Source organism: Nerophis lumbriciformis, linkage group LG01 (assembly GCF_033978685.3).
Source record: "Nerophis lumbriciformis linkage group LG01, RoL_Nlum_v2.1, whole genome shotgun sequence".
Classification (NCBI taxonomy): Eukaryota; Metazoa; Chordata; class Actinopteri; order Syngnathiformes; family Syngnathidae; genus Nerophis; species Nerophis lumbriciformis.
The window spans coordinates 53,271,157-53,294,919 of record NC_084548.2 but is presented as its reverse complement, the minus strand read 5'-3'; the positions used below and the strand labels follow the sequence as shown (position 1 = coordinate 53,294,919).

Here is a 23,763-nt window from a genome sequence, read left to right as displayed (position 1 = left end):
CCCGCACTGACTCGTCTCACTGCAACAGGGTCATGCATTAAGGATGACTCTGCCAGGGAGAGGAAGGGGGGTTAAAGGGAAGGGGGGGGGCATACTTTGACAGGTATGGATGGACAGCATCAGTCTTGGGACCAAAGCGAATGTGGCAAAGGGCGGGGAAATGAATTATGAATTTGGGTGAATTTGGGGTAAATTGTGCCATAGGAAGCAGATTTCTATGAATAATTCACTCAGTAGGGGGGGGCTGTTAATGCACCCCGAACCACCACCACCACCACCATCACCTTGTTCCGCCTCGCTTTTACTATCCATTGACCCTTATAGCGTCGTACTACTCTGCCTATCTAACCGTCCATTTGCCCGAGTGTGCACTTTCGTTGTTTATGTCTGATTCGCGCCCTCCTTCTTCGACTGAGCCCTACATTTTTCTCGACAGACGAACCCTTGGGGAAGACAATCAGGGGTAAAAAGGGGGCGGGGGAAAGACATGATTTTGTTTATTTTCCCGCCCTGCCTCGCCTCCTCCCGTACACATCTTCACAGCGGGAGGTGATTAAAAATTAAATGTGAGGCATGACAGGACACAGGACCCGCACACACGTTTGATTTAACACACACACACACACACACACACACACACACACACACACACACACACACACACACACACACACACACACACACACACACACACACACTCCAGTAGATCAAAGTGGAGAAGCCTTAGGAATCGATCGCTAAATGACTCACTATGTTCACATAAAGCCAGCAGTCGTGCATGTGGGCGGTTGCTCAATGCAGGTGTGCTGATTCTATCTTGTGTGTTCCACCCCGCCGCCCCTTCTATTGATCGAATTAACTTGGAACACCTTAACCACGCCCATTATGCCAATCAAATAATTTTGCTGAAATATGATAGTCGTTTGTTGTCTCATGGATGCCAATTAGGAAAAACTAATTTGTGTTTGAAAGTGGGGTTTTGAATAATTGAACTGTAAAAATATTGTTTTATAGCAAAATATTGTCATCAAAATGTATTGAAACTGAAATTACAATTACAATTAAAGCTGCAAGCAGCGATGGACGGGATCGACTTTGACGGCACATAAAATCCAAACCGGAGCAGTAATTAAGACTCTTTGGTCAACTTTTAATCAGAAGGGTTCAAAATCTCTCCTGTGCTAGTTTGAAGCCAACACGACAAACGCGCTCAGAGGAGATAATGTTTGAAAAAAGGTGACCGGTTTTTACAAAGCTTTTGTTTTGAAGGGGGAATTGCAAATTTCCTGTTGCTTTTTGCTGGGGGTTGTCAATATATGTGGGTCTAAGTGAGACCTACAGAGAGGTTTTTGTTTCATGTCTCTAAAACATTCCTACTGGAAGTTACAGGCAGTTTTGTCAGAGTTTTCTTCCTAGTAGCAGTTGTTTCTGTGTTTTCTTCCTAGGGGGTGCTAGAGCACAATTTTGAGTTTTGAGGTTGGTTTTTTTGTTAGATTGCAATTTTTGCCATTCCTGATGTGTGTGTCCAGTTTGGTGAGTTTTGAAGCATGTTAAGAGGGTAAAATTACAGCTCAAAGAGGCAAAAGTGACTGTTTTTACAAAACTTTTGTTTTGAAGGGGGAATTGCCAACTTTCTGTTGATTTTTGCTGAAGGATGTCAATGTATGACATCTAGGTTTAAGTCAGACCTACATAGAGGTTTTCATGTTTCATGTCTCTATGACATTCCTACCGGAAGTTACACGCAGTTTTGTCTGTGATTTTCCTAGGAGGAGCTAGAGCGCAATTTTGAGTTTTGGGATTTTTTTTTTATTAGATGGCAATTTTTGCCAGTCCTGATGTGTGTGTCAAATATGGTGAGTTTTGAAGCATGTTAAGAGGGTCAAATTACAGCTCAAAGAGGAGGCGGAATAATAATAATACAACCTTACAATTACATAAGGGACCGCAATGTCCCTTTGGGACATTGCGGTCCCTAATAAATAACCTTATATGTCACAGCAATCAACTGGTATTTCACAGTAAAATACTGTAATCATTCTCCTCACAACAAATTACTGTATATTCAAACTAATTTGTCTTTTAAGGCAGTGGTTCTGAAACTTTTTTCACCAAGTACAACTTGGCTCTCCAAGGGCCACCATAATGACCAACATTAAAATACAGTAGCATAGTAGGCCTAAGTATTCATTAAAAACAAGGCAGAGGTTTTATTTAAGTATATTTGATGTTTATGGCCTCTAACCTTACACACAGTTTGGACAGTAGCACTGTGTTTAAATATTTAGTTAAGTGATTCTTTGGCGTACCACTAGATGAAGCCTGCCTACCACTGGTACCCCAGCACCATCATCTTGTTACTATCCATTAACCCTTATAATGACCACTCTCCCAACGGCGTGGCACAGTTGGGACAGTGGCCGTGCCAGCAACCTGAGGGTTCCTGGTTCCATCCCCAGCGTCTACTAACCTAGTCACGTCCGTTGTGTCCTTGAGCAAGACACTTCACCCTTGCTCCTGATGGGTCGTGGTGGGCGCCTTGCATGGCAGCTCCCGCCATCAGTGTGAATGGGTGAATGTGGAAATAGTGTCAAAGCGCTTTGAGTACCTTGAAGGTAGAAAAGCACTATACAAGTAAAACCCATTTACCATAGTGTCCTAATACTCTGCCTCCATTTGTCCGAGTGTGTACTTCTTTTTTCGACTGAGCCCTACATTTTTCTCGACAGACGAACCCTCGGGGCAGACTATCAGGGATAAAATCAATGAATCATCAATCAAACTTTATTTATATAGCCTTTAATTACAAGTGTATCAAAGGGCTGCACAAGCCACAACAACATCCTTGGCTCAGATCCCACATCAGGGCAAGAAAAAACTCAACCCAATGAGATACAATGAGAAACCTTGGAGGGGACCGGGAGACCCGTGCAATGGACGTCGAGTGGATCTAGTTAATAGTGTGAGAGTCCAGTCCATAGTGGGGCCAGCAGGAGATCATCTTGAGTGGAGACAAGTCAGCAGCGCAGAGACGTCACCAACTCATGAACAGAGGAGTGGTCCAGCCCGGGTCCCGACTCTGAACAGCTAGCAAATCCTCTGTAGTCACCTAATAACCTCTCCACGCAGGAGAGGGGGGCATAGCAGAAAAGAGACGGCAGATCAACTGGTCTAAAAAAGGGGGTCTATTTAAAGGCTAGCGTATACAAATGAGTTTTAAGATGGGACTTAAATGCTTCTACTGAGGTAGCATCTCTAACTGTTACCGGGAGGGCATTCTAGTACTGGAGCCCAAATATAAAACGCTCTATAGCCAGCAGACTTTTTTTGGGCTCTGGGAATCACTAATAAGCCGGAGTTCTTAGAACGCAGATTTCTTGCCGGAACATATGGTACAATACAATCAGCAAGATAAAACGGGAGTTTTTTTTCCCTGTACCACAGGTGGTATGCGGGCTCCATCAGACTTATGCAGACTGAGTTTTATTTTTCTCAAACTCCACTCGATGAAGCCCGCCTATCACTGGTGGAGTTTGAGAATCACTGTCTTAAGGGGTGTCAGGTTTGTCACTGACAGTTTAGTTATGTTTTGAGTTTTTCCTCTGTCTATCTTTATTTCCTGTAAGCGCTCTTATTTTGTCTTTATTTCCTGCTTGTATCTCTGAGTGCTTTTCCCCCTCAGCTGTGGCTGATTGGCACCTGGCCACACCTGGTGTCAATCAGCCAGCTACTATTTAGTCCTGCTTTGCCCTCCAGTCAGTGCTGGAGTATTGTCATTATGACTTGTCATTATGATTGTCAATGTCATTAATACTTATCGTTGTAGCTGTGTCTATTTCTGTTCACTCTGCTCATGTCATAGTTCTTTCGTGTCACAGTAAGTGTTTTTGTTTCTTGTCCACAGTTAGCCTTTGTGCTAGTTTTTTGTTCATAGCCAAGTTTGTTCTCCGCCTTGTGCACGTTTTAGTGTTAAATTAAATTATGTTTTCCTGCACCAAGCCTGCCGTCTCTGCATCCTGGGGTTCGTCATCTACACCATCTGACAAGGGGTTTCGTAAACTATGTTTCATAGTCTTGTACAGGAGGTGGCAGTAAGCTCTTAAAACGAGAGAGTAATTAACAATAAAATTACAATTGTGACGTGTTAGCATTCAGTTATTGTAATTAACAGTAAAATCACAGGTCTGCACTTACAGTAAATTGCTGTAGAGATATTTCACAGTAAAATATTGTGGATGCGAGTGTGAAAGTAATGCAATTATTCGGTCATTTGCTGTGAATTTAGAATAACATTTTTTACAGTGTAGAGAAGTCTGAGCCACACCCGCAAATCACATCTTGCTCCCTCAGTAAGCCCACCGTGCGACTGAATGACTTTCCAGCTGTGATGACAGTGTTTAAAAGCACTCGGTGACATGCTGATCGGCCATCTGAGCGGTCCCAAGCCCGACCTTTGACCCTGCTCAATGGAGCAGGTAACAGCAACGCGATTGGCTGATTGGCTCATGGCAGCTGCACACTTTGAAGAGGTGAAATGAAGCAGATGTAAGATGTCAGCCTCAATCAGCCCTCGGCTGTGTTGTGGCGCACATCTGTTTGTGCAAAGATGTTTGGGTGCAAGGGGTAACACACCCTGATGCCACCTCTCTCTTTCTGTTTGTGCATGTGTTAGTTCTTTCCTCAGGCAGACTTCCCAAACCATTATAGTGTTCCTCTTTACTGGCTCGCTTCAGCATGCCTGGAATATTCTTCAAGCGAAGTCTGCCCGCTGACTGCAACCCACTGGACCGTGTTGTCTGATCTGTCTTGTCAGTCCCTCGAACGTCTCCTGTGCATTACAATGAACGCATTTGTATTTCAATGTACACATTCTCCATTGCTGTTATCACAGGACAACGTATTCTTGTCTTAAAACATTTTTATGTTTTACCCATTGAACTTACTTGGAATTGTCGGGGTTTGAGTTTCGAGCATCAGCTATGCTGCAAAAAGTGGAAGAAGAGTAGACACTATACAAAATACTGACTAAAAATAAAGGGTAACACTTTAGTATGGGGAACATATTTACCATTAATTAGTTGCTTATTAACATGCAAATTAGTAACATATTGGCTCTTAATTAGTCATTATTAAGTACTTATTAATGCCTTATTCTGCACGACCTTATTATACAACCAGTAGGCCATTAAGAGTCTTCCCCCAATAACCTTAGAATTATTGCTTATTAGTAACCCTAACCCGTATATGTTCCCCTAGTGTCCAAATAACTCTAAATTAAGTTTTTGTTACTTAGAATATGTTCCCCATACTAAAGTGTTATCAATCAATCAATCAATCAATCAATCAATCAATGTTTATTTATATAGCCCTAAATCACAAGTGTCTCAAAGGGCTGCACAAGCCACAATGACATCCTCGGTACAGAGCCCACATAAGGGCAAGGAAAAACTCACCCCTGTGGGACGTCGATGTGAATGACTATGAGAAACCTTGGAGAGGACCGCATATGTGGGTAACCCCCCCTCTAGGGGAGACCGAATGCAATGGATGTCGAGTCGGTCTGACATAATATTGTGATAGTCCAGTCCATAGTGGATCCAACATAATAGTAAGAGTCCAGTCCATAGTGGGGCCAGCAGGAAACCATCCCGAGCGGAGACGGACGGGTCAGCAGCGCAGAGATGTTCCCAACCGATGCACAGGCGAGCGGTCCACCCCGGGTCCCGGCTCTGGACAGCCAGCACTTCATCCATGGCCACCGGACCTGTGTGTCTCCCCTTCCACAAGGGAGAGGGGAGCAGAGGAGAAAAGAAAAGAAACGGCAGATCAACTGGTCTAAAAAAGGGGGGCTATTTAAAGGCTAGAGTATAGAAATTAGTTTTAAGATGGGACTTAAATGCTTCTACTGAGGTAGCATCTCTAATTGTTACCGGGAGGGCATTCCATAGTACTGGAGCCCGAATAGAAAACGCTCTATAGCCCGCAGACTTTTTTTGGGCTCTAGGAATCACTAATAAGCCGGAGTTCTTTGAACGCAGATTTCTTGCCGGGACATATGGTACAATACAATCGGCAAGATAGGCTGAAGCTAGACCGTGTAGTATTTTATACGTAAGTAGTAAAACCTTAAAGTCACATCTTAAGTGCACAGGAAGCCAGTGCAGGTGAGCCAGTATAGGCGTAATATGATCCAACTTTCTTGTTCTTGTCAAAAGTCTAGCAGCCGCATTTTGTACCAACTGTAGCGTTACCAAATAAAGGTTTTTATTTTAGACTCCATTTTGTCTCAGAATGTTTGACTTGCTTTTTGTAAGTAACGGGCGTCAAAATCAGAGATACACTAAGTAATGATCAGCAACCGAACAAAATGTAACCTGGAAAAACAATTGCAAGCAGTAGAATGGTTTAGTTTCTTATTCTGTCTTGTTCTGTTTCTTGTTCTGTCGGCAGATATTTTGTTGTTCCTGAACTTACGAGCTTATATGGTTCTGTGACAAAGCTCATAACCCAAAACACTTGAATCTAAAATCAGGGTTGTTTATTTATTTATTTTAATGAGGACAATGCATATTCATCAACATAGAGCAACAATGTAACGATTTAGCGCAATAGCTTATTTTCATCCATTATCCTAAGGCAGTGGTTCTTAACCTTGTTGGAGGTACCGAACCCCACCAGTTTTATATGTGCATTCACCGAACCCTTCTTTAGTGAAAAATAAAATGTTTTTTTTTTTCAAATTCAAGACAAAGTTATGTTTTTGGTAACACTTTAGTATGGGGAACATATTCTAAGTAATAAAGACTTAATTTAGAGTTATTTGGTTAGGGTTAGGGTCAGGGTTAGAGGGTTAGGGTTATAACCCTCTAATGCCAAATAAGGCATTAATAAGTACTTAATGACTAGTTAAGAGCCAATATGTTACTAATTTGCATGTTAATAAGCAACTAATTAATGGTGAATATGTTCCCCATACTAAAGTGTTATCATGTTTTTTTACTGGTGCACAAAATGAACCGTGCATGAACATCACCTTGTTCAAAGAACAAAACCAACACAGTGCATAAACTCACAACAAATTACACACCTGCAAATCAGTGTGACTTCTGCTGTTGCCATATCCGTAATACGCCGATAGGGAGAAGTTTGTATTTACACGATGAGTCGGGTGTGTTTTGACCTCTGCCGAACCCCTGAGGCCGACTCACCGAACCCCTAGGGTTCGATCGAACCCAGGTTAAGAACCACTGTCCTAAGGCAATACAGTAAACATTCAACAGGTCATGATACAAAACAATACATAAATCACAAGACATTACCCATTACAAGCATACCATAAGCACAGACCATGGACAAAAAAATAAAACAAACAACAAACAAAAAAACCAAGTGAATAGTCTAATTGTGCGTGCATGTCTGATTAGTTTTCAAGCACTGTTTCAGTGCAGTTTTAAATGTTAAATATGGGTCACAGTTTCTGACATGGCCTGGCAGCCTGTCCCATGACCGTCATTGAATATTAAATAAAAACATTACAATATATTGTACTACTCACAACTACAGTATTTTTATAAAGTAATGTAATAATAATGCACAGTTTTTACCTTGGAGAGTGGGCTTTAACAATATGTCCTTCCAGCTGCTTCTCTGTCAAACACACCATCAGCAGCTTTATCATATTTTCAGGAAAAACATTTCTGCCGTTTACCAATTATTTTAACATACTTGACTGCCGTTACAATTGGTCTGCTTCAGTATGGTGCAGACTAGCAGTGTCACGCTCAAATGTATTCGTAAAGTTGGCTCCACACACTTTTTGATCACTTATTTCTTCAATTCAATGAATATCATCCACTTCTTCTGAGCAATATCTATCTCACTCACTTTCTTCTTTCCCATGCTTGGAAAAACAAAGTTATGTGGATCTCTAGCTATAAGCTAATGCTTGTGAGGAAGACCAGATGTTTTGCGTGGATCTTACGGGGTTCACTGTGACATTTGGTACACCAACTAAAGCATTAAAGCATAACAATTAGCTGAGAGACAGTAGAGGTACCACTGTATATCACGTATATACTGAATCATTTAAGATTAGTGGATCGGTCGAACGTTAAGAGAAATATCTTCTCAGTCAAATTAAGTGTTTTTGATCTTAGTTTTACTTGCTTAGAGTTCAATTTTTGCAGTGTAAAAAAATGTCACCAAAATGTGAATAACCGGGCAGATTTGTGTTAACATTACAGCAGATTTTTATGAATCTCCCTCTAAATAATGCATGACTCCTAATTCATCATACTCAAATATTCAGGCAGGAAATGAGTACATGCATTACGGTGTGTAATTTAGTCTACTCAATGGTTTAGTTTTTGTAGATATACAGGAGACTAATGCAGACAATTGACTTGAGTATAATTATTGTGATGTAAAAATACAAATTATTTAAAAAAATCAGTAGACACCTAATTTAATTATTTAAAAACTATGGCAACTGTAGAATATTTTTCTAATACAACATTTGTCTTTTTACCATGTTTATGCATGGGTGAATATGCATTTTTTTTCTTTTAGAGATAATAAGTTATATTTGAATGCATTTGCAATCTTTTTATGGCACATTTTCTAACTGCACTATGTATTTTTTTAATGTTTTTATTTATTCGCACAATATAAACAGTATAAAAGGTAACATTGTAAAAAAACAAAAAAAAACAAAAAAAAACTAAAAAAACATACAGACAAGAAATGAGTCATGAGAAATATGTATTAATAAATGAGAAACAAGTGCAGGTGAGAAAAGAAACCCAAAAAGGCTTATACAAGGTTCTCACCTAAAGCAGTGTGTGTGTGTGTGTGTGTGTGTGTGTGTGTGTGTGTGTGTGTGTGTGTGTGTGTGTGTGTGTGTGTGTGTCAGTGTCTCGACGGGATCACCACCTTATCGTGGTGAGGCACTTTGCGCGTCTCCATGACCCCTAGAGCTATGTCGGCTGGAGTCTCGCACTCCTGGCAGGGTCACCCAAGCCGAACAGGTCGAAGGGTAGAGACCAGACTAAGAGTGATCCCAAACCACGAGACCTCAACGGCAGAGCAGGCGGAGGGCGGTGGGTGTGAGAACCACCACAACGGCTGCAAAGGCGGAAGAAGGCGCCCCACAGCCAAGTGGGTTAAACCGGGAGGCAGTATGGCTACGGGAGTAAACCCCAAATGAAAAATCTGTGCTCCGGGGACACACACATGGGCAGGTTTCCAGCAGATTGGATCTCTGGCTGACTGGATCTCTGGCAGTCCCCTGCAACTGCACTCACCTGAAGGTCGTCTCGAGTTTCTCTCGTGCCACTGGAATATGGTGGATGTGGCCAAGATTGTGGGGGAAGGAACTGCGCGCACCATCCCTCACACAAATACACTCTTTGCGCAGGCTTCAGCTTCTTCCGAAAAGTCTTCTGGCGACAGGATAAAGCGACGGGGGCAGGTCAAGGATGTGACTGGGAGCTCCTAGCTTGAATCCTGCACAGAGGCGGCATGGGTGTGATGGTCGTTGTGAAGATTGGGATCAGGAACATGATCTTCCTTCGGCAGTTGCCCATGTGACTGAGCAGCCCTATTTAGGGTCCGCACTGCTCACCCCAAATTGGGGAAGGGTCTAGAAAAGGTGACCCAAAAATTGTTTGTTCCTCACACCTGGGTGGCAAACCGCAGCCACCAAGGCATCCCCTACTGCGGTCGAAAACATAACAAAGGAAAGTATATGACTATACACCTGGCTACCTGGAATGTCCGCACCCTCCTCGACACGCAGGATGGGACGGAGAGACCTCATAGACGGACGGCGCTCATTGCACATGAGCTCAAGAGATACAATGTCGACATCGCAGCACTCAGTGAAACTCGGTTGTCGGGTGAAGACTCCCTGACAGAAGTCGGTGAAGGCTATACCTTCTTCTGGAAGGGTCTCCCGGAAGGCGAACATAGGCTCCATGGAGTTGGTTTTGCTGTAAAAAGCAAACTACTCAATAACATCCCAGAGTCCCCCCAAGGCATCAGTGAGCGGCTCATGACCTGGCGTATCCCCCTGGTGAAAGGCCGGTTTGCTACGCTACTCAGTGCGTATGCCCCTACCTTGGATGCTGATAGTAACATCAAAGATGCCTTCTACGAGTCTCTTGCGGCTGCCCTATCCAGAGTCCCTAAGTCCGATAAGCTTGTCCTCATGGGTGACTTCAATGCCCGAGTTGGCACAGATGCCCAGCTCTGGACTAAAATAATCGGGCTTCATGGATCTGGGAAAATAAACAACAACGGCATTCGACTCCTCTCTCTGTGCTCTGAGCACCAACTTCTCATCACTAACACAATTTTTCAGTTAAAAAAGAAATACATAACATCTTGGATGCACCCACGGTCCAAACATTGGCACCTGCTGGACTATATAATTACACGGCAACAAGATCGACAAGACGTCTGCATAACCAGAGCCTTACGTGGGGCTGAATGCTGGACTGACCACCGGCTGATCAGATCCAAGCTGAGGATGAAAATCCGACCCCCACACAAGAAACAGCAGCCAAGAAAGCGACTGAACTGCAGGGCCCTGGATTCTCCAGAGTGTACATCTCACTACCGCAGCAAGCTGGCTACGGGACTTTCCACCTTGGAGGACTACGGCACCACCTGTGACATGGACAGTGAGTGGGCAAAACTGAGGTCAACATTACATCAAGCTGCCTCTGAAACCATCGGCTTTACTCAGAAGCACCATCAAGACTGGTTCGACAACAGCTCGGTAGAAATACAGGAGCTGCTGGACGCCAAGCGCAAAGCCCATGCTGCCCTGCTCTCCAACCCTCACTCTCCATCACTCCTCCACCATTATAAAACAACCAGAGCAGAGACACAGAAACAACTGCGGCTCATGGAAAATGAGTGGTGGCTCAAAAAAGCCCAGGAGATCCAGGGATATGCAGATGCTAATAATACCTACGCATTCTACGCTGCTGCAAAATCCATCTATGGCCCACAAAAGCGAAGCATCGCTCCAGTAAGATCCGCAGACGGACATGTGTTATTCAAGGATAAACAACAAATTCTTGAGCGTTGGGCTGAGCACTTCGACTCACTGCTCAATAAAATAAACCCCTCTGATCCATTAGTGCTCAATGCACTCCCAGATCTCCCGCCTTCTCCCTTCCTTGATGACCCTCCCATGTTCAGTGAGGTTCTTACTGCAATCGGGAGTCTCAAAAACAACAAGAGCCCTGGCCCTGACGGAATTCCGGCTGAGATCCTAAAGAAGGGAGGCTATCTACTAAAGCGGAAGCTGTTTCACTTCATACTAGCCATCTGGCACAGGGAGGCCCTGCCTCAAGAATGGAAAGACAGCAACATCGTCACCATCTACAAGAGGAAAGGAGATAAATCATCTTGTGGAAATAGTCGTGGCATCTCCCTTCTCTCAGTGGCCGGCAAGGTACTTGCAAAGATTATGCTTTCTCGCCTTACATTTCTAACAGAGGGCATCCTCCCAGAGACACAGTGTGGCTTCAGAAAGAACCGAAGTACACTAGACATGATCTTCGCTGCCCGTCAAATCCAGGAGAAATGCAGGGAACAAAACAAGGACCTCTACATTACCTTTATTGACCTCACCAAGGCCTTTGACACAGTTGACCGTGATTTGCTCTGGAGCATCCTCAAGAAGTTTGGTGTCCCCCCCAAGTTTCTCAACATACTAAAACAGTTTCATGATGGTATGCAGGCCTGTGTACTTGTAGGCAGTGAGCAGTCCTCCTCTTTCCCCGTGAAAGTAGGGGTGAAGCAGGGGTGTGTACTGGCCCCAGCGATCTTCAATCTTTTCCTGGCAGCAGCCACACTCCTATTCCGGCAGTCCATCACGAAGGATAGTGGTGTCTCCATCGAGTTTCGCCTGGATGGGAGCCTATTCAACATCCGGCGCCTACAGGCAAAGACGAAGATGGCAGGCACCAACATCCAGGAGCTGCAATATGCAGACGACTGCGCACTCCTCGCTCACACTCCTGATGCCATGCAGCATGCACTAGACACCATGTCATCAGTCTACCGCTCACTAAGTCTGGTGATCAACATTCAGAAAACAGAGGTTCTCATCCAGGAGAGGTCCTCATCCCCTACACCCCCTGTCTTTACCATCAGCGGCACACCCCTCAAGCTCGTTGAGCAGTTTTGCTACCTCGGCAGTATTCTGACCCCAACATGCCAGATTGATGATGACATCCAGGCTCGTATCAACTCAGCCTCCTCTGCCTTTGGAAGACTGCGCTCCCGGGTGTTTGAAAACAACCACCTTCGAACCTCAACGAAAGTGTTAGTCTACAGGGCGGTGTGTGTTTCAACTCTGCTGTATGGGTCAGAAGCCTGGACAATATACCGCAGACACATCCGCTGCCTTGATGCATTTAACATCAGATGTCTCCAACGCATTCTTGGCATCACATGGCAGGACCGAGTTCCTCATACGGACATCTTGCAGCGCACTGAGTCCATAAGCATAGAGGCCACCCTGGCAAAGCGACAACTCCGGTGGGTTGGTCACACCATCCGGATGCCAGGACACCGATTGCCTCGTCAGATGCTTTATGGTCAGCTCCTTTCAGCCAGCAGAAAGCCCGGAGGACAAAAGCTGAGGTACAAAGACCAACTGAAAGGGATATTGAAGAGGTGCAACATCAAACCCCACGAACTTGAGACAGCTGCAGCCAATCGATCGCTGTGGCGTTTGCTGTGCCATGACGGGGTCATGTATCTGGAGGAGTGTCGGAACCAACACCGGAGGGATCAGCGGAGGCGAAGACACCACCCTGCAGTTCCAGAACCATCCCAGCCCCCTGATCCAGGCCTGACATGTCCCCACTGTGGCAGGACGTGTGGTTCCAGGATCGGACTTCATAGTCATATGGCGTGGCATCGTCGCCAGCAACGATAGCCACCGACCAGAGCAACAAAATGGAAGCTACGTCATCTTCGACTACGATGGACCGCCTAAGCAAGTGTGTGTGTGTGTGTGTGTGTGTGTGTGTGGTGAAGTATAGGGCTACATTATAAGGTAGGAACAGATGGAGAATGTTGATTCATCAGGCTGGCCCTTAATCTATGTTTAAAGTTAGTGAGTGAAGATGAGGAGTTTGCAATACATAGGTGACTATTCCAGAGTAAAGGACCTCTGTCTTTGATGGAAAGCTGGCTAAGAGTGGTACGGTCAAAGATAGGACAGAGATTATCAGTTTGTCTAGTATTATGATAATGAACTTGCGAATTGGTCTTAAAATAATCTTTGAAAGGTGTAGGAAGCGTATTAGGGAGCTAAGAACATTTATAGATAAAAGAAGAGGACTGAACTGTGTTCCATCCATCCATTTTCTACCGCTTGTCCCTTTCGTGGTCACGGGGGGTGCTGGAGCCTATCTCAGCTGCTTTCGGCCGGAAGGCTTGGTTCACCCTGGACAAGTCGCTACCTCATATCATAAATAGATAGTACATTTAGTTTCCTAAACAGGGGAGCAGATGGAGCCAAATAGTTAGAGGAGGTAGCTATTCTTACACATTTCTTTTGCATAATGAATAATTTGTGTAAAAATTTGATGGATATGTACTAGCCCAGACAATATTGTAATAAATAAGATATGGATCAATTAAACTGTAATAAAGAGTTAAGAGGCATGCCTGATGAACCAAACCCCTCATTCTTCTGATGATACAAAGAGATCTTGACACTTACGGAACCTATGTGTTCTGTCCATGTAGATGAGAGTACCTGTTTAAACTAAATCTTTAGTGAGAACAATGAAGAAGTGACAAATGTGCATGTGTGTGTGTGTGTGTGTAAGAAAGGATGCTTGATTATTGTCACAGCTGTCACCCTTTGTCATGCCTCCTCCATGCACTGCGCTCCTCCCATCACTTCTCACCTGCCTCTTCTCACCCTCCTACTTCACTTTCGCACTTTAACATCCTCCTCTGGCTTTCTGTGTGCCATTCTTCCGCAAGGCAAGTGAGCCACTTCTATGGCTCATTTCATCCCACTGCAGCTAGTTTAAAATGGCCCATTAAGCTCTTGTCTGGTCGTCCACTTTGCCTAATTTGGTACTCCTGATGTACAGTAGACCAATCGCTCTCTGCTCATTCTGATTCCATGATTTCTGACTCTCTTAATTATCCCGCTGGTGAATTGTCCTTCTGTCCTTTCCATCATCTTCCATTACTCTCCTATCTGACCTTCCCTTTCTCTCCAAGGTCAGTCTTTAGTGGCGGTGCCAATGTGTGCAGAGCCCCGAAAAAATTATTTCACTCCAACAGCGATGACTGTGCGCCTGCCAAATAAGCGTCCTCGCTCTGTTATCACTATTTTCTTTTGTGCCTTGCCTTTGAATGTCTTAATTATGGTTTGCGCTAACAGCTCTTTGTGTGTGATACGGAGTGGTGTAAACAATCAGCGGGCTGCACCACGTGGCGCCGCAAAGGGAGGGGGCAGCCTGGGTTTTATGGCTCGGACAGACTCCAAAAGTACAGATGGAGAACAGATAGACTCCCAGCACGAGTGCTTTCCCCAACACACACACTACATATGTATCATTAAATGCGTATTCTTTATTTTTCATGACTATTTGCATTGTAGATTGTCACTGAAGGCATCAAAACTATGAATGAACACATGTGGAGTTATGTACTTAACAATAAAAAGAGAAATAACTGATAACATGTTTTAAATTCTAGTTTCTTCAAAATAGCCACCCTTTGCTCTGATTATTTTTTCGCAAACTCTTGGCATTCTCTCGAAGAGCTTCAAGAGGTAGTCACCTGAAATGGTTTTCACTTTACAGGTGTGCTTGAAGCTTATTGTATATGTAAATACAATTAATCAAGTAAGCAGATAAAACACACTTTATAGCCGTAATGCCGTATTTTAGAGGGAAAAGTTGATATAAGTGTTTCTGCTTACCATAATCCGCATTAGTTTTTTTTAATAAATGCAGATCATCAATATTATAATTGTACTTTTAACATGTGTGCATTAATAAAACAAACATTTTAATATCTGTGCATTAATAAAGAATAAATGTTTAATTTATTTATTTTTTGCCACCACGCTCTATTACAGCGGCCATGTAGAAACTATGTCCATGGTTTTAAAGTTCCAGGTACTCTATGCGGTCAGGATTTTCTCCATTCTGAAAGTTACGCACATTAATCGATTAATCGAAGCAACAGAATATAAATGGAAGCTTTTTTCCCAATCAAATTACTCTATTTCAGGGGTCCCCAAACTTATTGACTTGGGGGCGCATTGGGTTAAAAAAATGTGGCCGGGCTGTATAAATGTATTCTTATATATACGGCATATATATATATATATATATATATATCTATATATATATATATATATATATATATATATATATATATATATATATATATAGATATATATATTCTGAGCGCGATGATGTCACGTTATCGATTGAAAAATGCATTTTTAGACAATATGATTTGTCTGAGCGGCTAGGAGACACCGAGAGTAACAAGCGGTAGAAAATGGATTAGAAAGGACAGATTTAAAAAAAAAAAAAAAAAAATTAAAAAAAATTAAAAAATTGTATTTGTATTTTTTTTAAACTTGGGGTTTCCCGCTGGCCGTAGTTTGGGGACCCTTGCTCTGTTTAATTGATTAATCGTTGCAGCCCTACTGTAGACACTTACATTATCCAATTGGGCTTTGACTGAGATAAGAATTCACAGTCATTTATTTATCGTTTATTAATGAGGTTTGCAGTCATTTAGAACTACATTGCTTTTCCTTATATAAAAAAAAAGTAATGGACATATTAGAAACAGCTAAACACATATGGTGCAGATGTATACAGTACAGTAATATTGTGACTGATGTATAATGACAGTATAATAAATGTGATAGTGTGTCCATCTGTCTAGCTCTCCCATATGTACAGTAATTAACCACATGGCAATCTGCTACAGTGATAGTTTTTATTGGTAAATGTAGATCGGCGTGTGAACTCCAGGTGTCGTATATGAATGACCACATGGTCGACGCTCATTTGTCCCCCATTCTGACACATGGCCCCACTCTCCCCCCTCCCTGCGGCCCTTACCCCCTGCCTCCCTTCTCTTGTATCTTGCAGAAAAGGCTTTAACTCCGAGGAGAAGACTCCGAGGCCTGTAATTGTGTGTGACTTGGCGGGGCGTTGATTGGACAGTGAGCGATGATGGACGTGCAGCGACAGCAGACTGGCAGTAGGGGGCGGTGCTCCAGCATCCTCCCACCTGTCCTCCCCCTCTCCCTTCTCCTCCTACTCACCCTGGCAAGCCACCCCAGCCAAGCAGCAATACACATTCCACCCAACTGTGAGTACACCCTGATTCCATAATGCAAGATGAATGCTTTAATCTGAGACCTATTTGTTGTGTTAATTGAATAATGTCGACTCATCAGAGCATGCTAATAGTGATCCGCCATGGTGATTAATTAGCGCAAGGATCAGACTGAACGTGTTCTCTGCTCTTCAAGGCCATATTTTTGTGCTTGAAATGAGCCCTTTCTGGTTCCTCGTCCTGTTGTGCGTCTAATTACTTTGTAATTGATCCTGTCGCATAGAGCATCGATCAGAGAAGTTATTGATCTGGTTCCCTCTGAGCATACCAGAATGTGATTGAGGAGAAATTGAATCAACAGTAGAAACATTTACAGGTTTCTGCTACCTTCCTCCTTCCCCCTCGACTTCATCTGTGAGGGCCAGCAAGAATATCAAACCTCATCTACCAGGTGGTCCTGATCTAGCAGTCGGGAAAGAATAAAAGAGAGAGAAAACATTCCAATTACTGCATTTTTTGCACCTCTCTATGGAACGAGGTTTGCAGTGAGTCTCCGTCCTTCACCACCCACACAGTGTGTGTACAAACAAGCAGCACACACACACACACATCCCCTTAAATGCAGATGAAAAGCTGTATATCCGCCAATCGTCGGTGAGGTGAAAGGGCAGAGAACGCTGAAGGGTGGGTAATGATGTGGAGGAAGAAGAAGAAGAGCAGGTCAAAGATGTAAAAGGTCAAGGTATCTCCTGCCTTTTAATTAGTGATCTGGTGACATGTCAACGACAGGAGCAATGCAGGAGATGAAAAGCTATGCGCCATTACAGACAACAATGATGTGTATAATCATCAGTGTATCCTAATTGTTGTTCCACTACTTGTTGTTTATGGATTGCATTCACGTGCAACCATGAGAAAGTATTGCTTGTCATTGTGTTTGTTGTTTTAGAAACCCTATAATGACACTGCAGGTCAGCATCTGATTTTATTTTCATGTCAATATAAACAGTACCAGTCAGATTTTGTCAAATCCAACGCAGACCTCTTTTGTGTGTGGATAAAAATCAGACGTGTTCGATGCAACTGCAGTCTCGTTCAGATGGCGTTCATCCGACGCGTACGTCATGAAAAAGCGACAAACGTCGTTATTCTTCCCCAAATTCCCCATGCATTTTGGACGTATGAACAGAAATTAGGGGAAAGATGATATTTAAAGGAGCCATGTGTAGGAATCTCGCCAGAAATTGTACTGCAATCACGGTCAAAATTCCGTAGTTCCCTCCCCCTCTCCCTGACTGAGGTTGCCAGATACGCAGCTCAATCAACTGGGCTACTCCAAGGAACTTCAAACTTCCACTGCATCTTACTAGCGGTTGAGGTGCTGGGACCATAATAGCTGAATAGACAAGCGTTTTGTCAAAAACAAATCTCTAATCAAAACAGTTTACACAGAAATTAGGCTATTTTCGGGATGAAGTACATCATGCCTGCTTACAATATCACAACAAATGGCAATCATATGGTTATTGTCAGTACTATCAGAAAACAAAGACTAAAACAAACTACAACCAACGCTAGCAATGGTTGTACTGGTGAAAATAAGTAGAGCATGCTTGGCAGCCTAATGTATTCCCAAAACTAAAGAGGAGACATTTTACCAAGGTATGCCTATAGGCTACTGTTTCAAACGTTTCAGATTGCCATATAACTTGGTACATGTAGTCCACAATATGCAAACACGAATGAGGAATTATTTTAATTAGAGACCCGAAACACCTTATGACACCTCACTGATGACGTGTCCAAGCATCACCGTGAGGTGTATTCAAGTTTTAACATGTGATTTGGCTTTCTCCATACGTTTCACATTGTCATGACAGGCGTGCTAATGTTGGAACCCATTTCCTCAGCGTATCAGCATATCGAGAACGAAATAGGCACTGACACTGCCCATATCCACATAGGATTTATTTGTCGAAAATATATTTTGCCCTGTCAGTTGGATGACAGATCAACATACAGTCTAACGGGCATATATTCCCCTGTTAGCCTATATGTCGATGTGTCATTGATCGGGCTAGCTAGCTAAGCATTCGTTGCATGAACATACTAGCTTTGTTAGACAAGATCATAAACTGTATTGGAAAAAATAGTTTAAATACGAAATGTCCATTTCCATTTATTACAAGTAACAAGTAAACGTAAATGCCTTACTTACCTATCGGAGAGGAAATTAGCAGGTTATATATATATATAAATGAAATACTTGAATTTCAGTGTTCATTTATTTACACATATACACACACATAACACTCATCTACTCATTGTTGAGTTAAGGGTTGAATTGTCCATCCTTGTTCTATTCTCTGTCACTATTTTTCCAACCATGCTGAACACCCTTTCGCAGGTACCCAGAAAGGTTTCGAGTACCACCAAAAAAACTGAATCTCTGAAGACAGTATAAAAATCTGTGTTAAAGGTGTCCAAACACTGTTTGTATAATAAGCATGTTATTTTTTACAAATGAGGGTTAAGAGTTCAGTACTAAAAAAAACCCAAAAGAATGTGGCTTAAGTACAGTTTTTTAATTGAGCTGCTGCATTTTTTGGTTGGGTTGTTTATTTATTTTGAGTAACTTCTATACATTTCTAAAAGGGGAGGAATGTAATAGTGATCTATGTTTGTCTGTTGCCATCTCCTGGTGAATGTTGGCTATAGCGTACCGGGGTTACTTTTTGGTTGGCCAACGATTTACGTGGTGTTGCGCACCTGACGTCACTCAGGTCCGCATGGAGCTGGAGGGGGCGTGGCTTCCAGCTCCGCCTGAATTTCGGGAGATTTTCGGGAGAAAATTTGTTCCGGGAGGTTTTCGGGAGAGGCGCTGAATTTCAGGAGGCTCCCGGAAAATCCGGGAGGGTTGGCAAGTATGCACTAGCGTAATATTAATACTAATGCTAATGCTATCTATCTATCAATTTGTCTGTCTATCTGCCTGTATATCTATCTATCTATCTATCTATCTATCTATGTATGTATCTCCAGTGTTCTTTAACTAAAAAATTGTCTCCCTCATGCATGCTCTCTGGCCTCCACTGTGGACCACATAAGACCACATAAGTGACCGTAAGTGCTTTTAACCTTTCCGACCAATCTTTTGGTAATGCAGGCGCTGGCAAAGCCGGTTGTAAACACTTTCATTATGCTGCCGTGGGATATAATTTCCCATCCAGTGCACATAAAAAAAAGTGTTTACACTGTGCTGCCCTTTAATGAATCCAGCCTTCGCCGCGCTGTGCTTGTTTGTGCTTGAGCGTCTGTTTCCTTGTGCATGCGGTGCATTGTCGTTCTGTGTGTGCTTTGTAGCCTCAGTAGGTGAGGTGGTTGTGAGATGATTGTGAGGCCGTGTGCTGGCACATCAGCAGCGTTGGGGAAATAAAAGTAGAGCCAAAGCCCCACGCTCTCACCGCTCCTCATCCTCTGCCTGTAATACAGTACAACCCCCCAGCCTGAACTTTAATTTGATTAAGAAGAAGAAAGAGGCTTATTACCTTTCATTGCATTCCCTGGCTCTCTTCTCCTAACTCTGTTGGCCCTTCTGCTTATTGCCTGTCTTTTCTGCTGGTTGCTGCATCATCACCACCACCATCATCATCATTCTACTCAGCAACGCCTCATCCTTTGTGATTCTCTCGTTTATCTGACTTTAAGCCTGCTCCTTTGCGCTTTTGTCGTATCAAAGCCCATTCAAGATGTGACCTCAATTATCCACACCCCCTGGCCTCTTCATTAGGTACACATGCACAGTCTAACGCAGGCTTGGGCCATTATTTTGACTCGGCGGGCCAAATTTAGAGAACAAAATGTGTCTGCGGGCCGGTATATCTGATTTTTAGGAACACTAATACAAAACCTCACAATAATGTCTGATTGAATGCTAAAAACGTTATAACAGACCGCCTTAAAAAACGGAATGTACATGAAAATAAAGAATATGGGTTTTACAATATTAACTATGAACGATAAAACACTGGATTTTGACAACATATGAGCGTCACACCCCCTCTCAATAGACATATTTTACAATGAAGCGAAATATGCAACAAACAGTGAAATATGAATGCGAAAAAACAAAAAAACCCACCGACAATCTGATATATCACTTAGCCTTAGAATTGTGTTGTAAAAATCTCCTGCTGTGACTTAGATAATCATAACAACTAATACATCATGCAAAAGCGCAGATTCCAACCATTGAAATACTTTGTATAGTTCAAGACTTACGGTAATTTGAAAACATCACTGCACATCATAATGGCAGCTACAGTTTCCATCTTAAAGATCTAAAAAAATAATTTGGGAATGTCCGGCGGGCCAGATTGAAAAGCTTAACGGACCGCATGCGGCCCCCGGGCCTTAATTCGCCCAGATCTGGTTTAACGGGATCCAATACAAAACATTAGGGCTGGAACTATCGATTCATTCAGTCATTGAGTAATTTATCAATTAGTTTGTCCGGTTTTTCAAGTATTCGGACTAAACACACTTTTTAGCCACAACTGAAATTGCACTTTTAACATGTGCTTGTTAATTAATCAGGCTGTCAAACCTTTAAAACATTTAACCACAATTAACCGCATTTTGTTCTTAGTTATTTCAAATTTAATTGTGATTAATCGCAAATAGTTATGCTTTTTTGTCATTAAATAAGTGTACTCTGGATGAAATGTGTTTTAAAAATTATGCTTTTTTAAACAGCTTAACACAAAATGGACGTAAAGACGCTTTTAATGACAATTAGAAAAAATATCTGCAGTGCGTTGGTGTCTGTAGGCTAGTAAAAGCTAGCAACTACACAACAGCTAAGCACACAAGCTCCCTTAATTGAAGAATATTGCAGTCTAAAGCATGACATTTGTCAATATAAACAATTATTAAATAATTATATTTGCATATTACGTACACATACAAAGTCTCCAAGGCAGAAATGTGTTAGAAAGTATCCAGTAACAAACGTGTCCACATCATTGAACTTTCTGTGTGGTGAGCTTAATTTAATGAATTATTGTGACCACTAAGTGTTGCTAACTAAACAAATTATCACTCCACTTCAAAAGCACAAATCTGTCATAAGGTTAGTGTTTTTCATAACTGCTGTTCTGTGTTTGAGTCATTTTACTTGATCAAGCCTTTTTAACATTCCACACCACAAAATGATAAAAGGATGTAGTGTTATTAGTATTTGTGTTTTTACGTTACAAGACATTTTAGCCTGCTACATTTAATATTTCACATTTTAAAAACATGTATCTATATAACTTATAATAACACCAATGATATTAACTAGTGCTGTCAAACTATTGATTTTTTGAATCAGATTATTCACATTTTTTATTTTTTATTATTCGCGAGTAATCGCATGTTATTACTCACTTGTATAATTTAAATTAAATAAAAAAAAAAGCGACAAGTATTTGGACACAGATGTAATGATATTGTCAGTAAATAATAACATAAATAAACAATACATTGCGTGATTAATCTGCATATGTACATGATTAAATCAATCATTTGTTATGATTAATCACGAGTTAACTTGTTCATTTTGACAAACCATAAAAATTAGGGATGTCCGATAATGGCTTTTTGCCGATATCCGATATTCCGATATTGTCCAACTCTTTAATTACCGATACCGATATCAACAGATATATACAGTCGTGGAATTAACACATTATTATGCCTAATTTGGACAACCAGGTATGGTGAAGATAAGGTACTTTAAAAAAAAATTAATAAAATAAGATGAATAAATTAAAAACATTTTCTTGAATAAAAAAAAAGGAAGTAAAACAATATAAAAACAGTTACATAGAAACTAGTAATTAATGAAAATTAGTAAAATTAACTGTTAAAGGTTAGTACTATTAGTGGACCAGCAGCACGCACAATCATGTGTGCTTACGGACTGTATCCCTTGCAGACTGTATTGATATATATTGATATATAATGTAGGAACCAGAATATTAATAACAGAAAGAAACAACCCTTTTGTGTGAATGAGTGGGGGAGGGAGGTTTTTTGGGTTGGTGCACTAATTTTAAGTGTATCTTGTGTTTTTTATGTTGTTTTAATAAAAATAAAAAACAAAAAAAAAAACTAAACAAAACGGTACAGATAATAAAAAAACCGACACCGACAATTTCCGAAATTACATTTTAACGCATTTATCGGCAGGCCGATATTATCGGACATCCCTAATAAAAATAATATACAGTATAGTTTACTTCTCCTATATCAATATGTTTATTATCATGATTGCTATTGCAGTGGGGTAGAATTGTGTTACATTGTCAGGTTTTGCCAAATGTTACCTCCTCATGCTGAATTCAATTGGGTTGCCAAAATATCAGAAACAATGAACACTGCAATTGTAGTCCAACCTATAATCAACATTGAACAGTGTCTATCAAAACTGAACACCGTTATCTTTTATCCATCTATTATTTTTTTGAAGAGACATAAGCTTGATCATGTTGTGGAGGTTGTTTGCATATCTGCATGTGCTTCACGACCAGTTCAGACCGCTGTGAAGCGTCCTCCCCTGACGGTGCTCTGAAATCCTTTTTCGTCTCTCTTGCATTATGCTTCATCACTTTGTCCTCATATCAACCAATTTCCTTTTCCTGCTCTCTCTTCCCTTCACTCCCTTCCTCCATCCTACATTTCAGCTCCTTCTCTGGGGACTCTTCACTTGTGCTATTGACTGAATATAGTTATCGGCAGCTGTTAACCTAAAAATGATTGGTGTCTCTGTGCATTGTTCAGGAGTGTGTGCAGTACACTTGGATAATATGCGTCACAGTACTGGTTAATGCTGCAAAACCAATTATACTGCAGTGTATTCTGTACTTCTCTGTGACGCTGACGACATTGGCTTCTTACTTCAGACTTCTACCACATTTTCATCTTACCTATCAATCCTATTATTTTTCTAAGGAAACTCCCATATTTCACTGGAGTCTGCTGACCACCTTCGGCTTTTGGTACCTCGAACAAAATAAAAAAGGAAAGTTTATAGAGTCTTTGAGTCAGTTGCTTCTACATGGTGGAATGCACTTCCAAAAAAATTGAATAGCTAGTTGCATCAAAGGAAACTAAAATAGTCAGTTAAGAACTGCAGCTAAATGCAGTACAAAAAATGGTGTCAGTGTAATTACAATAATCAAGAAAGATGAAGTGTCTTATTATTTCCAGGATTTTGCAGGCCACATAAAATGATGTGGCAGGCCTTGATGTGGCTCTCCACCTAGTAAAGTCAGGCCTTCCAAATAAAAGACGACAGGTTTTTCCACAGATCAAGGGGTGCTGATGGAAATTCAAAATGTTACCTTCTTTTCCCTAATTTCT

The 23,763-nt window shown here is 41.8% G+C and overlaps 1 protein-coding gene across 2 annotated transcripts in view; it reads left to right on the top strand.

Moving 5' to 3' along the window:
- The window catches only part of l1cama (L1 cell adhesion molecule, paralog a), a 101,784-nt gene that overhangs the window by 48,326 nt on the left and 29,695 nt on the right, over positions 1 to 23,763 (top strand). For both annotated transcript variants that reach the window (XM_061986591.2, XM_061986582.2), the window contains exons 2-3: positions 16,167 to 16,389; positions 19,465 to 19,479. In XM_061986591.2, coding sequence (XP_061842575.2) covers positions 16,248 to 16,389; positions 19,465 to 19,479 — 157 coding nt within the window. In that variant the 5' untranslated portion in view covers positions 16,167 to 16,247. The remainder of the gene's footprint in view (positions 1 to 16,166; positions 16,390 to 19,464; positions 19,480 to 23,763) is intronic.